General features: G+C 54.9%; 3 protein-coding genes across 3 annotated transcripts; 2 read left to right on the forward strand and 1 right to left on the reverse strand.

Annotated features, from left to right (window-relative positions):
* Positions 1-745: 745 nt before the first annotated feature.
* N656DRAFT_750452 (uncharacterized protein) lies at positions 746-2,852 on the reverse strand (the record flags this gene model as incomplete). Its single annotated transcript, XM_064812995.1, has 3 exons — positions 2,268-2,852; positions 1,688-2,198; positions 746-1,633 (listed from the first exon to the last, which is right to left on the reverse strand). Exons 1-3 carry the CDS (start codon positions 2,657-2,659, stop codon positions 746-748), a joined length of 1,791 nt encoding a protein of 596 aa, XP_064671946.1. The 5' UTR covers positions 2,660-2,852.
* Positions 2,853-2,978: 126 nt separating this feature from the next.
* N656DRAFT_728799 (Tricarboxylate/iron carrier) lies at positions 2,979-4,847 on the forward strand. Its single transcript, XM_064812605.1, has 3 exons — positions 2,979-3,326; positions 3,501-3,729; positions 3,793-4,847. The coding sequence occupies exons 1-3, from the start codon at positions 3,223-3,225 to the stop codon at positions 4,534-4,536; spliced, it is 1,077 nt and encodes a 358-aa protein (XP_064671947.1). The 5' UTR covers positions 2,979-3,222; the 3' UTR covers positions 4,537-4,847.
* Positions 4,848-7,957: 3,110 nt separating this feature from the next.
* On the forward strand, positions 7,958-11,006 carry N656DRAFT_588387 (kinase-like protein). The gene is made up of 6 exons (XM_064810201.1): positions 7,958-9,235; positions 9,296-9,377; positions 9,443-9,790; positions 9,844-10,303; positions 10,355-10,442; positions 10,496-11,006. The coding sequence occupies exons 1-6, from the start codon at positions 8,342-8,344 to the stop codon at positions 10,751-10,753; spliced, it is 2,130 nt and encodes a 709-aa protein (XP_064671948.1). The 5' UTR covers positions 7,958-8,341; the 3' UTR covers positions 10,754-11,006.
* Positions 11,007-12,725: the final 1,719 nt, after the last annotated feature.

Below are 12,725 nucleotides of genomic sequence, written 5' to 3' on the forward strand. Positions count from 1 at the left end.
GCCTTCGTCGTTCGTCCGCCTGATGATTATGGTACCGGCCGGTTCTGTTTAAGCCCTTGGTGAGTGGGTGTTGTGACCCCCCGCGATGCCGTCCTTGCCGTGTCCTGCCCTGCCCCTGTCCCAGGCTGTGCTCATAGCATTGATACCGCACCGTACTTACTTTCTCGGCTGACCCACGAGGTTTGCCAGTTGCCAGTTGGGCTAATTGTGTATTATGGTTTTTCTGTTCGTCTATCAGGGATATTCAGTTCCTCGTTCTCCTTGCCTACCCTACCTCACGCGATCAGAATCGGGCGGGTTGTGGGTTTCTGCCGAGGTCATCGTTGCTCAGGCTCTTCTTGTGACCGGAGGGACCGGTGGCATGATGGGTGGCACTGCACGGCTATTAATAGGATCCAGCCATGCCTGGGGAGGCCGGTCTTTATGCTCTGGTCGAAGGGCAAGCGTGATGTTGATCAAGGTTGTTACCTTGACGAAGTGGCTGGACTCAAGACCTGGGCTTTCCTATTCACAGACTATGGACGGCGGCTCGAGAGAAGTGCGAAGGTTACGGTTGACATGACGGAGAACATCAGATTGGGCCTCGGTGCGAGAACATCGAGAATCATAGATCTCAAGGGGAACAGTCCAGACACATAGCCCCTGGCTGCTCGCCGGTTGAAAGGATCGACACTGTCGAATACTATGCTGATTTATCTACGAATACAGATGGCTCTAACTAGGAGGCTTAGCTGATCGTGGTCTCCTATCCACTTAGATTCAGGTGGCCCTCCGAAAGCACAGCTCGTTTCCTCCTTGCAGCCCGGCCGACATCAATAGCAATGCTTGCAAGCAATAATACACCATTGAAGATAGCCATCAGATAAAAAGGAGCCCCTGTAGACCACACATCGAACAGGTAACCCCCCATCTTGGTCAAAAGCAGAATCGCAGCGCCGCCACACCACGAATATACGCCCGCGACGGACCCTTTGAGGCGGACTCTTGACACAGTGTCCTCAGCCAATTCGGCCGAGTTCTCTAGCAGCGGCGCCGTCTCATTCTGGCCATCGCCAGTTTCAATCAGCGTTTCTTGGTCTGCATCTGGTGTAGAGAGCACGTTGACTATTTCAACCTTGACAACGCCTCGGCCCAGCGAGCCCAGACTGCAGACAATAGCGCCGATCTGGCTGATTCCTATCAGAGCAGCAAGCAGGAAGACGACTGGGCTACCGCCACGCCCATTGACGTCTTTGTACTCGGGACTGGAAAGCTGAGGGAAGGCGATGTAGCCTACCATCCCGAAGGTAGTAGCCAATATGATTGGCCAATTGACTCGGCCGCTCCTGCTGGATAGGTAGCCGAAGACGGGGGCACAGATAAGGCCGAGTAGTTGAGCGACGCCCGTGAGGATAGAGGCTAGGACGTAAGCCTGTCGACATTCCTTCTTGAGCTCAGGCGAAGGGTCATTGGGCGAGCCTTGGCAGAAACCATTGCCGATGAAGAAGGCGTTCACAAACAGTGGGATGAAGAGCGAGATGGCGACCGTAGAGGCTCGCGCGACGAAGCCGCCGAGATAGCCAAGGGCGATTTCCGAGTCGGTAAAGCCAAGTCGTACCGAGTCTTTGAGGAGGTGCCAGTAGGGAAGGATTTTCTGTCAGTCTCATTAGCCAGAGGCCGGTGAACCAGGTAGCTAGAGTATTCTCACGTTCTTCGGCGCAGGTGAAGATTCTGAGCCAACACCTTGCGGCGTCGATCCGCGCAGGCCGAGCAGCATCCTCCATCCTTTCCCTTCCTCACCCCTGATACCGCGCAGCCCGATGAAGACGAAGATAGCTACCAAGAAGGAAACGGCGCCGACGACATAGAAGCTATACCTCACGGCGTCAGCCATGGTGACGCCCTCAATGCGTCCAAAGCGGGCCGGCAGCGGAAGGAACAACGAGAGGGCAACGAGGGCGCCACAGCCGGTGAACAGGCCTACATAGCCAGCCAGAACCGACGGCTTCCCTTTTCTCTGCGGGCCGCTGATTGGCGTAGCTTCGCCCGAAGGTGTATACCCGGCGCTGGTTCGAAAACGTTCAGGGGTAATGGTCACCTCGGAATCCACGGACAGCGCGACGCTCGGCCTCCCAAGTTGCGATGGCTTGCGGACGTGCTCTGCTGCCGGGCCAGTTTCATCGGTTAGCGATGGGAGGATAGCAGTTACCATGGTTGCCCTGTATAGTGAATATCCACGGTCATCAGGACGCAGGTTCATAGAAGTTCCTTTACGGGACAGCACTCACGCAGCCGTCGCACCAATGGCAAAGAATATCCTTGCAAGGAGTAGCTGCGGGTAGACATTGCGCGCCTGTACAAAGACGAACAGCGCCAGGCCGATTATCGCGTATCCCGTCACCGCGACATTCCGCACGCCGGCTCGATCCGAGACGAGGCCCCAGACAGGGCAGGCGATCAGAGCCACTACCTCGTCAACGAAGCCCAGTGTTCCAACAACGTCGCCCACGCCCTCTTTGACGCCAATCAGGTCTGTAATGACGAACGAGACGCTGCTGTTGAGGAAGACGAGGAACGAGATGCTGAAGAGGGAGATGCCGAGCAGGTACGTCAGAGCCTGGAGCGGTGTTGTCGACTCCGAGAAGGGGAGCCGCCGCAGCAGCTGGTGGCTTAACGCCATTGGGAACCAAGGCAATCAATTGATTTGCTATCAAGTAAGTCGTCCTTCCATACGCTGAATGCTGTGCACCCTTCTTCACATGGTGTTGCACCGTCGAAATCTTTGCAAGCCTGATTTGCTTCAAGTCCCGACGGCAGCACAGGTGCCCGGGCGCTCTGCAGTCCCGTTCGTCACCAACCCAACTTAGCTTCCGGACTCCGAATTTCAGCGGGGCAGACGGACCGCGCGCCCTGTTTAGAACCCCTGTCTCCCCGCCAAACGCTCGGGTCAATCGCCTGCCCCGCTGTCCCTGTCAGTCCCCTGTACCCCACCGAAGTCGGAGCAGTTTGACTCGCTCCTTATCTACAGAAATCGGCTGTATCCTTCACGGTTTCACCGCTTCCATTCAGTTTGCGGATTCAACATCTTTCTTAAGCGGAATAGTGCAAAATCTCTTAGGAATATCAAGCCATCTTTTACTAGGCGATCCGAAACAAGTGATCCTCGTACGGGCATCTATCCGACCTCTGGCCCTTGGTATCAACTTTCCGCCCGCGACTGCAACACCGAAAACAGTCATCGCCATGTCTGCCTCTTTGCCAGGCGCCCGGGCGCTCCCCGACTCACAATACGACCTCAGCACATACTGGGGACGCGTCAGGCATACCGCCGGCATTACGGATCCGAGGTGAGAACGCTAGACGGGCAGTGGTGACGGGCAGCGGCACTTGGGTGTCCTCCTGGTTGGTAGGCGGCCACTTTGCAGCACGAACGTCCTAGGTGTCAATTGAACGCCAATTGGCGGAGGATAGCATTGCACTTAACTTTGGTCAGACTGTTAACGCGTAATTTCACTGTCCAGGACTCTCCTCGTTGGCCGCGCCGGTCTCGAACAAGCCAAAAATCTCCTGGTCGCATACAAGACCGGCCAGATACAAGACATGACTCCCGAGCTTTGGAGGGCGAAGAAGGTCGTCGACTCAACGCTGCACCCGGACACTGGCGAACCGGTCTTCCTGCCCTTCCGCATGTCCTGCTTCGTACTTTCAAACCTGGTCGTCACAGCAGGCATGCTTACGCCCAATCTCGGCGTACGTTCTCTGCCGTCCCAGTACCCAACCTTAGCTCTTAGCTGACCTTCTCGTTCCCAACAGAACCGCGGAACAATAGCCTGGCAAGTAGCCAACCAATCGCTGAACGTCGCCATCAACTACTCCAATTCGAACAAGTCCTCCCCCTTATCGTGGTCCAAGATCGCCCAGTCCTACTTCCTGGCAGTCACAGCTTCGTGCTCCGTCGCCGTCGGACTAAACAGTCTCGTGCCGCGCCTCAAGAGCCTCTCCCCGTCAACCCGCCTCATCCTGGGCCGCCTGACCCCGTTCGCCGCCGTCGCGAGCGCGGGCGCCCTCAACGTGTTCCTGATGCGCGGCGAGGAGATGCGCACTGGCATCGACGTTTACCCCGTCACCGACAAGACCTCCTCTTCTGCTGCTGCCGCTGCCGCTGAAGGAAAGCCCGGAAATGCCGTCGCCGTCCCTGTTACCGGCGGCGCGGATGAGGCCGCTAGTAATAGTAGTAACAGTCTGGGCAAGAGCCGAAAAGCAGCCACGCTGGCCGTCGCCGAGACGGCGCTCAGCCGCGTGTTGAACAGCTCCCCCATTATGGTGATCCCGCCCCTGATTCTGGTCAGGCTGCAGAGGACGGACTGGCTCAAGAAGAACCCGCGCTGGACCACGCCCGTGAATTTGGGTCTGATCCTCCTGACCAGCTACGCGGCGCTGCCGTTGGCCTTGGCGGCGTTTCCGCAGCGCCAAAAGGTCAGGGCCGAGAGTTTGGAGGAGGAGTTCCATGGTAGGGGAGGTATTGGGGGGTTGGTTGAGTTTAATAGGGGGATTTGAGGACTTAGGTAAAGGGCAAAGTCTGGAGTGCCATTGTAATGGCTGGCGGGCTTTCTTTTTTCGAGATACCCGTGTTCTTTACGCTCCTTGTATTCTTCTCTATGGGTGTAGATGGGATAGACATGCCTGTGCTACTTGATCCCTGGTCTGTTTTGACGCTGGTCTGCTCGATACCTGGTGTGTTTACGTGAGGATAGACATTCCACCTGCCGGCATTGCCGGTTCAGGCTACCGAGTCGGGTCGTTAATAAGAGGGATATGATTTACTGGTTGCTGATTTGGGCAGCGCAGTGTAACGTCGATAATGCCGCTTGTTACACAGTCTTCACAGCGCTCACTTCAGTTGAGTGAAGGGAGCATGTCCACGTTTGTCGGGTGAGGGTTATATTGCCAGGCCATCATCAAATGCCCGTGGGCACGCACAAGGCCAAATAAACAGAAACCGTCACCCAGTAAATAGCATGCCACGACCCCACGACTCCGAGGCGTTCCCGCAGGGTCTTGACTTGGCGGGCGCGGAGCTTCTCCGGGGCTGTTTACACAAAGTGGTAAAAGGGAGACAGACATAGCCTCGTCAGGCAGAATACGCCATTCGAGGCTCAATCAGGGCTTACGCGCATTGCGGGAGCGCCGGAGAAGTGAGAGCAGGCAAAGCGGTGCCCCCGGTCCACGCTGGTCTGTAGAGGGCGGCGGGCCTCAGGCGAGTGATGTACTGGACACAGTCCTTTCCGTAAACAGTTCTCGCTGGGTTACGGACTCGGAGTCTTGTGTGACAGTACTGTAAATGCGGGAGTGGGAGAAGGGAAATGTCAAAATCGAATCAGGGTCTGTTAGTTGGCCCGTTGGGGAGTTGAATCATTGGATGGTGATTCCCAAGGTGGTAAACGTGACGGTGTCCATTCCCCGCAGTCTGAAAAAGGCAAACCCTCAACTTCTCAAGTACCGAGAGCCCAAGTCCCGGTCAGCATCTGATTGAACGCATTCAATAAATCACGAGACAAAGACAAACAATAAGAATAGATAGCAGAAAAATGCCCCCAAGACACAAGATTTCTGCGCGAGTATCTACTTCATATCTACTTCATATCTCCTGCAAACTCTCGCTCTGAAATGATCGAAATGTGCGCTTGCCAAGTGCCATGGGCTGCTGACCTGACGAAACCGAAGAAAGGAGCCTGAGGGGTTTAAGTCATTTGGCCACAGTGGGGCTACTCTCCAAGATCAGACGGATGAGACTCGACCTGTCGACTTCCCTTCCTGCCTTCCCAGTCCCACAGTTAGAGGACAAGGAGTCTATGATGTCTAGAGCTTGAAAAAGCACTGAAGAAGGGTCAAACTCGTTTTGTCGAGGGGAAATCAAGCAGTGACCTGAGACCTGGAGTGTAGAGAACAGAATTAAAGACCAGTCGCAGATTGATCGGCGTGGTTGCCGGACCCCGAGAACCAGGAATCGGTGATTGTTGCTCCGTAATCTCCTTGGTTACACATAAGTGCAGACAGTGCAGAGCGACTGCCGGCTTTCACTTGACAGCTGGACAGTTCTACGGATACAGCATGAGCCTTAGCACTGAGGGCACCTGAGGGCATTCGTACCGTATATCGGTTACTATTGTCCTGACAAGACTCGAGGCAGTTAAAGAGTTGGACTCCTCGAGTTTCCAGGGGCTGGCAGCCTGTTGACATCATGGACAGATCACCTACGGACCGCCCCAGACTCCAGTGGTGAATTCTTGACTGTCTGCACTGCCTCAGCATAGCTTTCTCCAGGTCGTTGGTTCACTGCCATCATAAGGCTCTCTGACTGACTCTAGGTGATATCTATCACACGCTGTCGACTCGGAATAATTGATGGGTAACACGCCGACGACGTGGTTGTGCACATCTGTGTCTACCGGATCTATGGCCAGGATGACTTGGGACGAATTGTTGCCCCACCAACAGATGACCATCTTAAGGAGGAACATCGCTAACAAAAGCGCACAACGTCACGCGCAGTACTATGCTTGTTCCTCGATATTCGGCGTTAAATGATGACTTCGAATACTGTGACCTTCAATAGCATGTCCATACAAATTGCAAAGGGAAGAGCGGACGAAACAACCTTTTTCGAGACTCGAATAGCTGTCAGCTGTCGCATCCTGCTACTCTCGAAACACCATACCAAGCCTCGTTACAGTCTCTCGAGCGGCACAGTTGATCCCGAAGGTACATACTCATGGCCTATATATTGCTGTCCTTGACCGCTTGGTGGTTGACACCGTTAAGCCATCCGCATCACTGCCACCTCAACCGCCTTAGCTGTCCTGGTGAGATACTACCCGAGGCAGGGTTTTAAAGTGGCTTACATAGAGCCTGATGATATACCACTGCGTCCCGTACGTAGTTACCTTGGGAGCTTGGCTACCTCGTCTACCTAGGTATCTCTAGGAAAGCGGATCAGCCGGTCTGTCCCTCTCCTCGAAAATCAATAAACGGGTGATGGCCAACCGCAACGTGCATGTAGGGCCCGGATCTATCCTGTTCGGTATTTAGCGCGATTCCCATGGGTAAGGTGCCAGTCGTTACTGTCGTTTGCCCTGAGCCCGCAGGTCGCAACGGGCTTTGACTCTCTCCGCGGCAGTGAGAAAGGAAACAGGTGCCCTGCAGCTGCCCGGAACTGCCCAAGTGGTGGCGAGGGGTGATGGCATGTCTCGCTGCCAGCGAGTCTCTGACAGGGCAGATGGCACTGTGTATTACACAAGTGAAGCACCAATAAGTTAATGTTGATGTCACTAGCCTACCTACCACCTATAACGGGTGCTTACGTTAGTGGTGTTCCCCACTGGAAGGTGCGCTGTGCAGAGCCTTTTCAGGTCTGCTACAGGGCATCACCGCCTGGCCCCGCGTCGCAAGTGCCTGCCTTAAGATTACGTTAGTGACCAAGGCGGCCGAGGTAGGCCTAACTTCTTGTTTCTCATTGCCAGTGGTAGCCGCACCGTGTTGATGGCAGCCACGGGCTCTGGACAGCGGGCAGTGGAGCGGCCAAGCCCACTTCATTGACGTGAGATGGAAGGCGAGGGGTCTCGGCTTAGGTTGGCAGCAAGTTCTGTCAATTGCCCGCCCAAAAGTATCACTTGGCCCCTCGATCTGAGGTAGCTGACCTGATCATGCTTCAGATATTCCATTGTCTGATGTTTTGAAGGCAAGTTCCTGAATGGAGTGTGAAATCTGTTTCTTAGGCAGCTTTTCGCGCATCGGCGAATGCCACAATAGCGAAATGACCCGGGGGTCGTGAATCGGCGTACCTAAAAACCGTGTCTGACGTTAAAAAATCACTGGTCGAGACATCCTAGGGCAGCCATTCGCTCCCTGGCCATTAACTTAGCGAATGCGTCCCCTTTTTGCCAGAGTCTGCCACCCACAGCGCGCCGCCGTGGGCCACTGCGCAACGGGCCAACCCAGGGCTGGCTTGGGCATCCTTCCATTCCACCACTCGCCCGTCTTCCTCCGTGGAAACGAGGTTGGCTTGCTTGGAACACGATTGATCCGCTCTGTCTGCCCTTACGCTATCGTTTGGAATTATGAACCTCGAACAAATGTCCACCTTGTCCTGAATGTCTCCGTGACAGCTACGGCACCAGCCGACAGCACCAGGGTTTCGTTCGCAGGAATCACTTTTCCAGGTCCCATCGACGCTCGCCAGTCACGTTGGCTGGTCCTCAGGATAACCTTGACAAGCGACTGCGTAGCCAGGACACCCTCCCACCCACGCACTCCAACGTTCAATCTTCTTTCTACTCATTCAACAAACAGCGAGTGGTAAACCATGTCGACGCCGACTACTGCAACCGCAACGCTGCCTCCCTATAATCATCATCATTTCCGATATTCCCATCAGCACCCACCGTATACACAGGCAAATTCCTCACCGTACCGACCGCCGAACCCAATTCTTCCTTCTCCCGCCTCACGTCTCGCCTACCCATCTCCTGCCACCTACTCAGTTTCGGCGAACCACGCCGTTTCCAATGGAGTACTAGCGGTTCCCCACGAGCCCGCGAGACTTCCACCACAAGAAACTGCGAACCCGAGCCCTAGGTCCGATTCTGCCTACACAATGCCCGCTGGATCGCAGACGCAGTCTGTGGCTGACTCGCAGCAACCTGCTCGCAAGAGAAGGCGGTCGAGGGGCCCAGACTGGGACACGTTCTACAAGAATGGGCTGCCCAAGGAAATCATTGTCATTGAGGACACACCCGAACCTGAGCGGCCTAACCCTGCAACTGCTCTCTCTCAGACATTGGCAAACGGGCGTGCACACGCTGCGAATGGCAATATTGTTGCCCATCAGGCTAAGAGGCGGAAACGAGATGATGAACCCACCCGATATGACCCTGTCCACCACAACAGCATTGTAGGATCCTTTACGCATACGTCTCGCCAGGATGGATCTCCCAGCAAGTCGACGGCCCCGAGCGACCGAACAAACTCGGCTATTCACACCACTGCTGCTACATCACTGGGCTCTCTCTCATCAAATGGCCACTACGAATATGACGCACAGCCCGGGCAGAAGAGGAAACGGACGACCCGCCAGCAGATCGCCAATGAAGCGAGACGCCGCGATGCCGGCACCGTGACCGATGCCTTCGCTTCGTACCGTCCGCCGCCTTACCCTCCCAAGAAGGCCCGCGACGTTCCCATCACTGTCATACCTGACGTAAGTAGCCGTTCGCCCTTCTGAGTGCGTCGCCGTGCCCAATGCTGACTGATAGCATAGCCACCGCATAGCAAGAACGTTCGCTGTGATGACGATGACGGGCACTACATCGTGGTTCCCGATAATGACCTGACGGATCGATGTGAGTAACGGTGTTGCATGATTCGGTCATAACGCTGGAGAAATTGCGGCTAACAGTTTTGCTAGACCAAATGATCAAGCTACTCGGACAGGGCACGTTCGGCAAAGTTGTGCAGGCGAGAGACAAGATTGCCAATAAGCTCGTTGCCATCAAGATCATTCGCTCGGTCCAGAAGTACCGCGAAGCCAGCAAGATTGAGCTTCGGGTTCTCGAGACACTCAGGGCCAACGACGAGGAGAACCGGAACCGTTGCATCCACTTCCGAGATTGCTTCGATTTCCGAGGACATATCTGCATTGTCATGGATCTCCTTGGCCAGAGCGTGTTCGACTTTTTGAAGAGCAACAATTTCGTGCCCTTCCCGAACAGTCAGATCCAGCACTTTGCACGTCAGCTCTTCACTAGCGTTGCCTGTACGAATTCCCCTACCGTGCCATATCAAGGTTCCTTCGCTGACATCAGGCAGTCTTGCACGATCTTAACCTGATCCATACCGACCTCAAACCAGAGAACATCCTCCTCTGCCACAACGAGTACCAAACCTTCACGTACAACCGAAAGATCCCGTCATCTAGCACCACCATCGGCCGCCAGGCCACCCAAAGACGGGTCTTGTTGGATACCGAGATTCGACTGATAGATTTCGGTTCGGCGACGTTCCAGGACGAATATCACTCGTCTGTCGTGTCGACTCGGCATTATCGAGCACCTGAAATCATCCTTGGACTGGGATGGTCTTTCCCCTGTGACATTTGGAGCATTGGATGCATTCTCGTCGAGTTCTTTACCGGCGACGCACTATTCCAGACACACGATAATCTCGAGCATCTGGCCATGATGGAGGCTGTTGTCAATGCCAGGATTGATGTTCCTCTTGTTCATCAGGTCAACAGGATGACAAGAAATGGCGGGAACCCTGCGGCCAAGTGAGTATCTCGACGATTGTATCCGAGATCTGAGAACTAACTTCTAGCCAGATATTTCAAGCGGTTGAAGCTCGACTATCCTACACCAGAAACAACGCGAGCGTCGAGGAGATTCGTCAAAGCCATGAAGACACTTCCGGTGGGTGCCCAATTCAACTTGATACAACCAGGAGGCTGCTAACATTGTATTAGGAAATCATACCTCCAACAACCAAGTTTCTCGCCCAGTTCCTAGACCTTCTCCAAAAGATCTTTGTCTACGACCCCAACCAACGGATAACTGCGAAGCAAGCACTACAGCATCCTTGGTTCCGTGAAACTGCGGCTCCTGATGACGGAACGGAAGCTGCGCGGATCCGCGCCGAGCGTGCCGAGAAGATGATGAGAATGCGAGATCAACTTTCGGGCAGCCACGCGTCCGTTGGAGAGGAACGAGGGATACGAAGATGATTTGGTCGGTCAATAAAGACCGATAATTTCCGCGAGCATCACGGTAGTAGAGCACAGCATGACAGAGGCCCCAAAGTATATCTCGTACCAGATTGGTATAATGATAGTACTTCTCCAGGCTCTCCTGGACCCTCCATATACGGGTGGTCGGGTGCACGGTTGGTTGGCGAACGGGGAATGAGTGGGGAGAGGAGTACGGGGGTTCCGGTGCCCTTTTCATCGTCATTTCTTTGGGGCAGGTGTCAATAATGGATGTATGAAGGTTTTAGTGTATAGAGTGGTTCTCATACCGGGATCCGCGATTTTGGCATGTCGAGAGGGAAGCAAATGATGGTTCTTCATAGGCATCGACTATCATACTGAGGCTACGGCTTGCAGCTTCAACGATGAGCAATGGCAGGTTACATGGCAGATATCGGAGCACGGTAACCTGGTAAAATGGGGAGCGTCTTGCTTTTGTCGTTGCTACCGCTATATCCGTCTGCCGCTATCATCGCTGCTGAAGATGGCATCAGCAATCTCCGCCAGAACGAGAATTGGCCAAGACAGCCGTGAAAAGTCCCAGGGAGGAGGAGTGCCATCATGCGTTGTAAGTATGTTCTCCGGATACCCAAGTTTCTTTGTTACTGACTTGAGCTGCAGGTTCACGCCAAAACAAGGGGTTTGTTTACCCGCTTACCATGCTGTTCAATATACTCCTAGCCTGGGGGGATGCCCACCACAAGTATTCAGGAATACGAGTGCAGCATCTTCCTCTTCACTTATGAAAGCCCTTCTTGTTCTGCTGAGCACCCGTAGGCATGGAGAGGCGTCTTTGTGGCAGGGACGGTATAAAAGTGGTGCCAATGGCCGCGCCACCAGGAAGTGCTTCACTTGGTGATCAAAGAACAGCATCGGCCTAGATCTAGAGTTATTCTTGCTCTCAAGGAATCTCTCTGTCATCGGCCACTTCAACAACAAACCCAGCGCTAACTAACTAACCAGCCAAGACAGCGTCCTCCACTAGCAAAGCCAGCCAAACTAACATAGCACCACCCCTCTGCCCCAAGAAAGGGAGTGAACAGGAGAATATGCCTCGTCCCAACGTCCTAGCCCTCCGCAGCTCGAGCTTGATGGGACACGACCCGCTCGCGGCGCTGTCGGATGATACTCTCCTGGCGCTGGCCTGGCTCCTGCGCTATGTCCCGCCGCCCTCGCATGTCTCCACGGCCATCCTGGCCCAGGAGTTTATGGAGGCGCAGAAGACCATGATTGAGTCGTCCGCCTTCCCGCGCGAGCTCTGCGCCCGCCGCGGACAGATCCTTCGCAACCTCGTCCAGTACCCGTTCGCGGACCGTTTTCCCCCGCTGTGTCCAGTGCATAAGCGGCTGGATGCTGAACTCATCGGCCAGGTGTATCGCTTGCTGAGGGTTGAGGTGTCGGCTAGGACCGACACCGCCCGGGCGTTCATCGTGGAGCATGAGGAGTTGGAGGTGAATGGTGGGGTGAGGACGGACAGTGGTGATCATGCTCACGATGGCAATGATGATGAAGAGATGATGCAGCTGACGACTTTGTTCGCGGTCAAGGTCATGGTGGAGGAGATCAGCTCGCTCGTGGGGCTGTACCTCGACCCGGAGCAGGTGGAGCAGTACTTTGGGCGGTTTGCCACGGCGGACCGCTTCGATGCCGTCGAGAACGGCTGCCCCGCCTGCATCCTTGCCGTCGTTGGCGGCCAGGGGGACGTGCTGGTGGCGTTGCGGGCGAATATGATTGCGCGCTACAAGAGCGGCAGCAGCGAGCCTAAGTTTTTGCGGGTCGTTGAGGCGTGGATAGATGCCTTTGGTGGGCCTGAAAAGAGGGAGTTGATGAGGGAGGAGAGCGATTTGTTGGTGAAAGAGCTCAAGAGGATGAGAAAGGCCATAAAGAAGGTCAGACGGGAGAGGAGAGAGGAGAGACGGCGGCAGAAGGAGATGGAGAAGGAAGAAGAGGA

The sequence above is a fragment of the Canariomyces notabilis genome, assembly GCF_033297395.1.
Source record: "Canariomyces notabilis strain CBS 508.74 unplaced genomic scaffold N656scaffold_6, whole genome shotgun sequence".
Taxonomy (NCBI): domain Eukaryota; kingdom Fungi; phylum Ascomycota; class Sordariomycetes; order Sordariales; family Chaetomiaceae; genus Canariomyces; species Canariomyces notabilis.

Coding starts and splice junctions, on each gene's coding strand:
- N656DRAFT_728799 (XM_064812605.1), top strand. CDS start 3,223: ATGTCTGCCTCTTTGCCAGGCGCCCGGGCGCTCCCCGACTCACAATAC. Junction 3,327..3,500: donor GCCGGCATTACGGATCCGAG/GTGAGAACGCTA, acceptor TTCACTGTCCAG/GACTCTCCTCGTTGGCCGCG. Junction 3,730..3,792: donor TGCTTACGCCCAATCTCGGC/GTACGTTCTCTG, acceptor CGTTCCCAACAG/AACCGCGGAACAATAGCCTG.
- N656DRAFT_588387 (XM_064810201.1), top strand. CDS start 8,342: ATGTCGACGCCGACTACTGCAACCGCAACGCTGCCTCCCTATAATCAT. Junction 9,236..9,295: donor CCATCACTGTCATACCTGAC/GTAAGTAGCCGT, acceptor CTGATAGCATAG/CCACCGCATAGCAAGAACGT. Junction 9,378..9,442: donor TAATGACCTGACGGATCGAT/GTGAGTAACGGT, acceptor CAGTTTTGCTAG/ACCAAATGATCAAGCTACTC.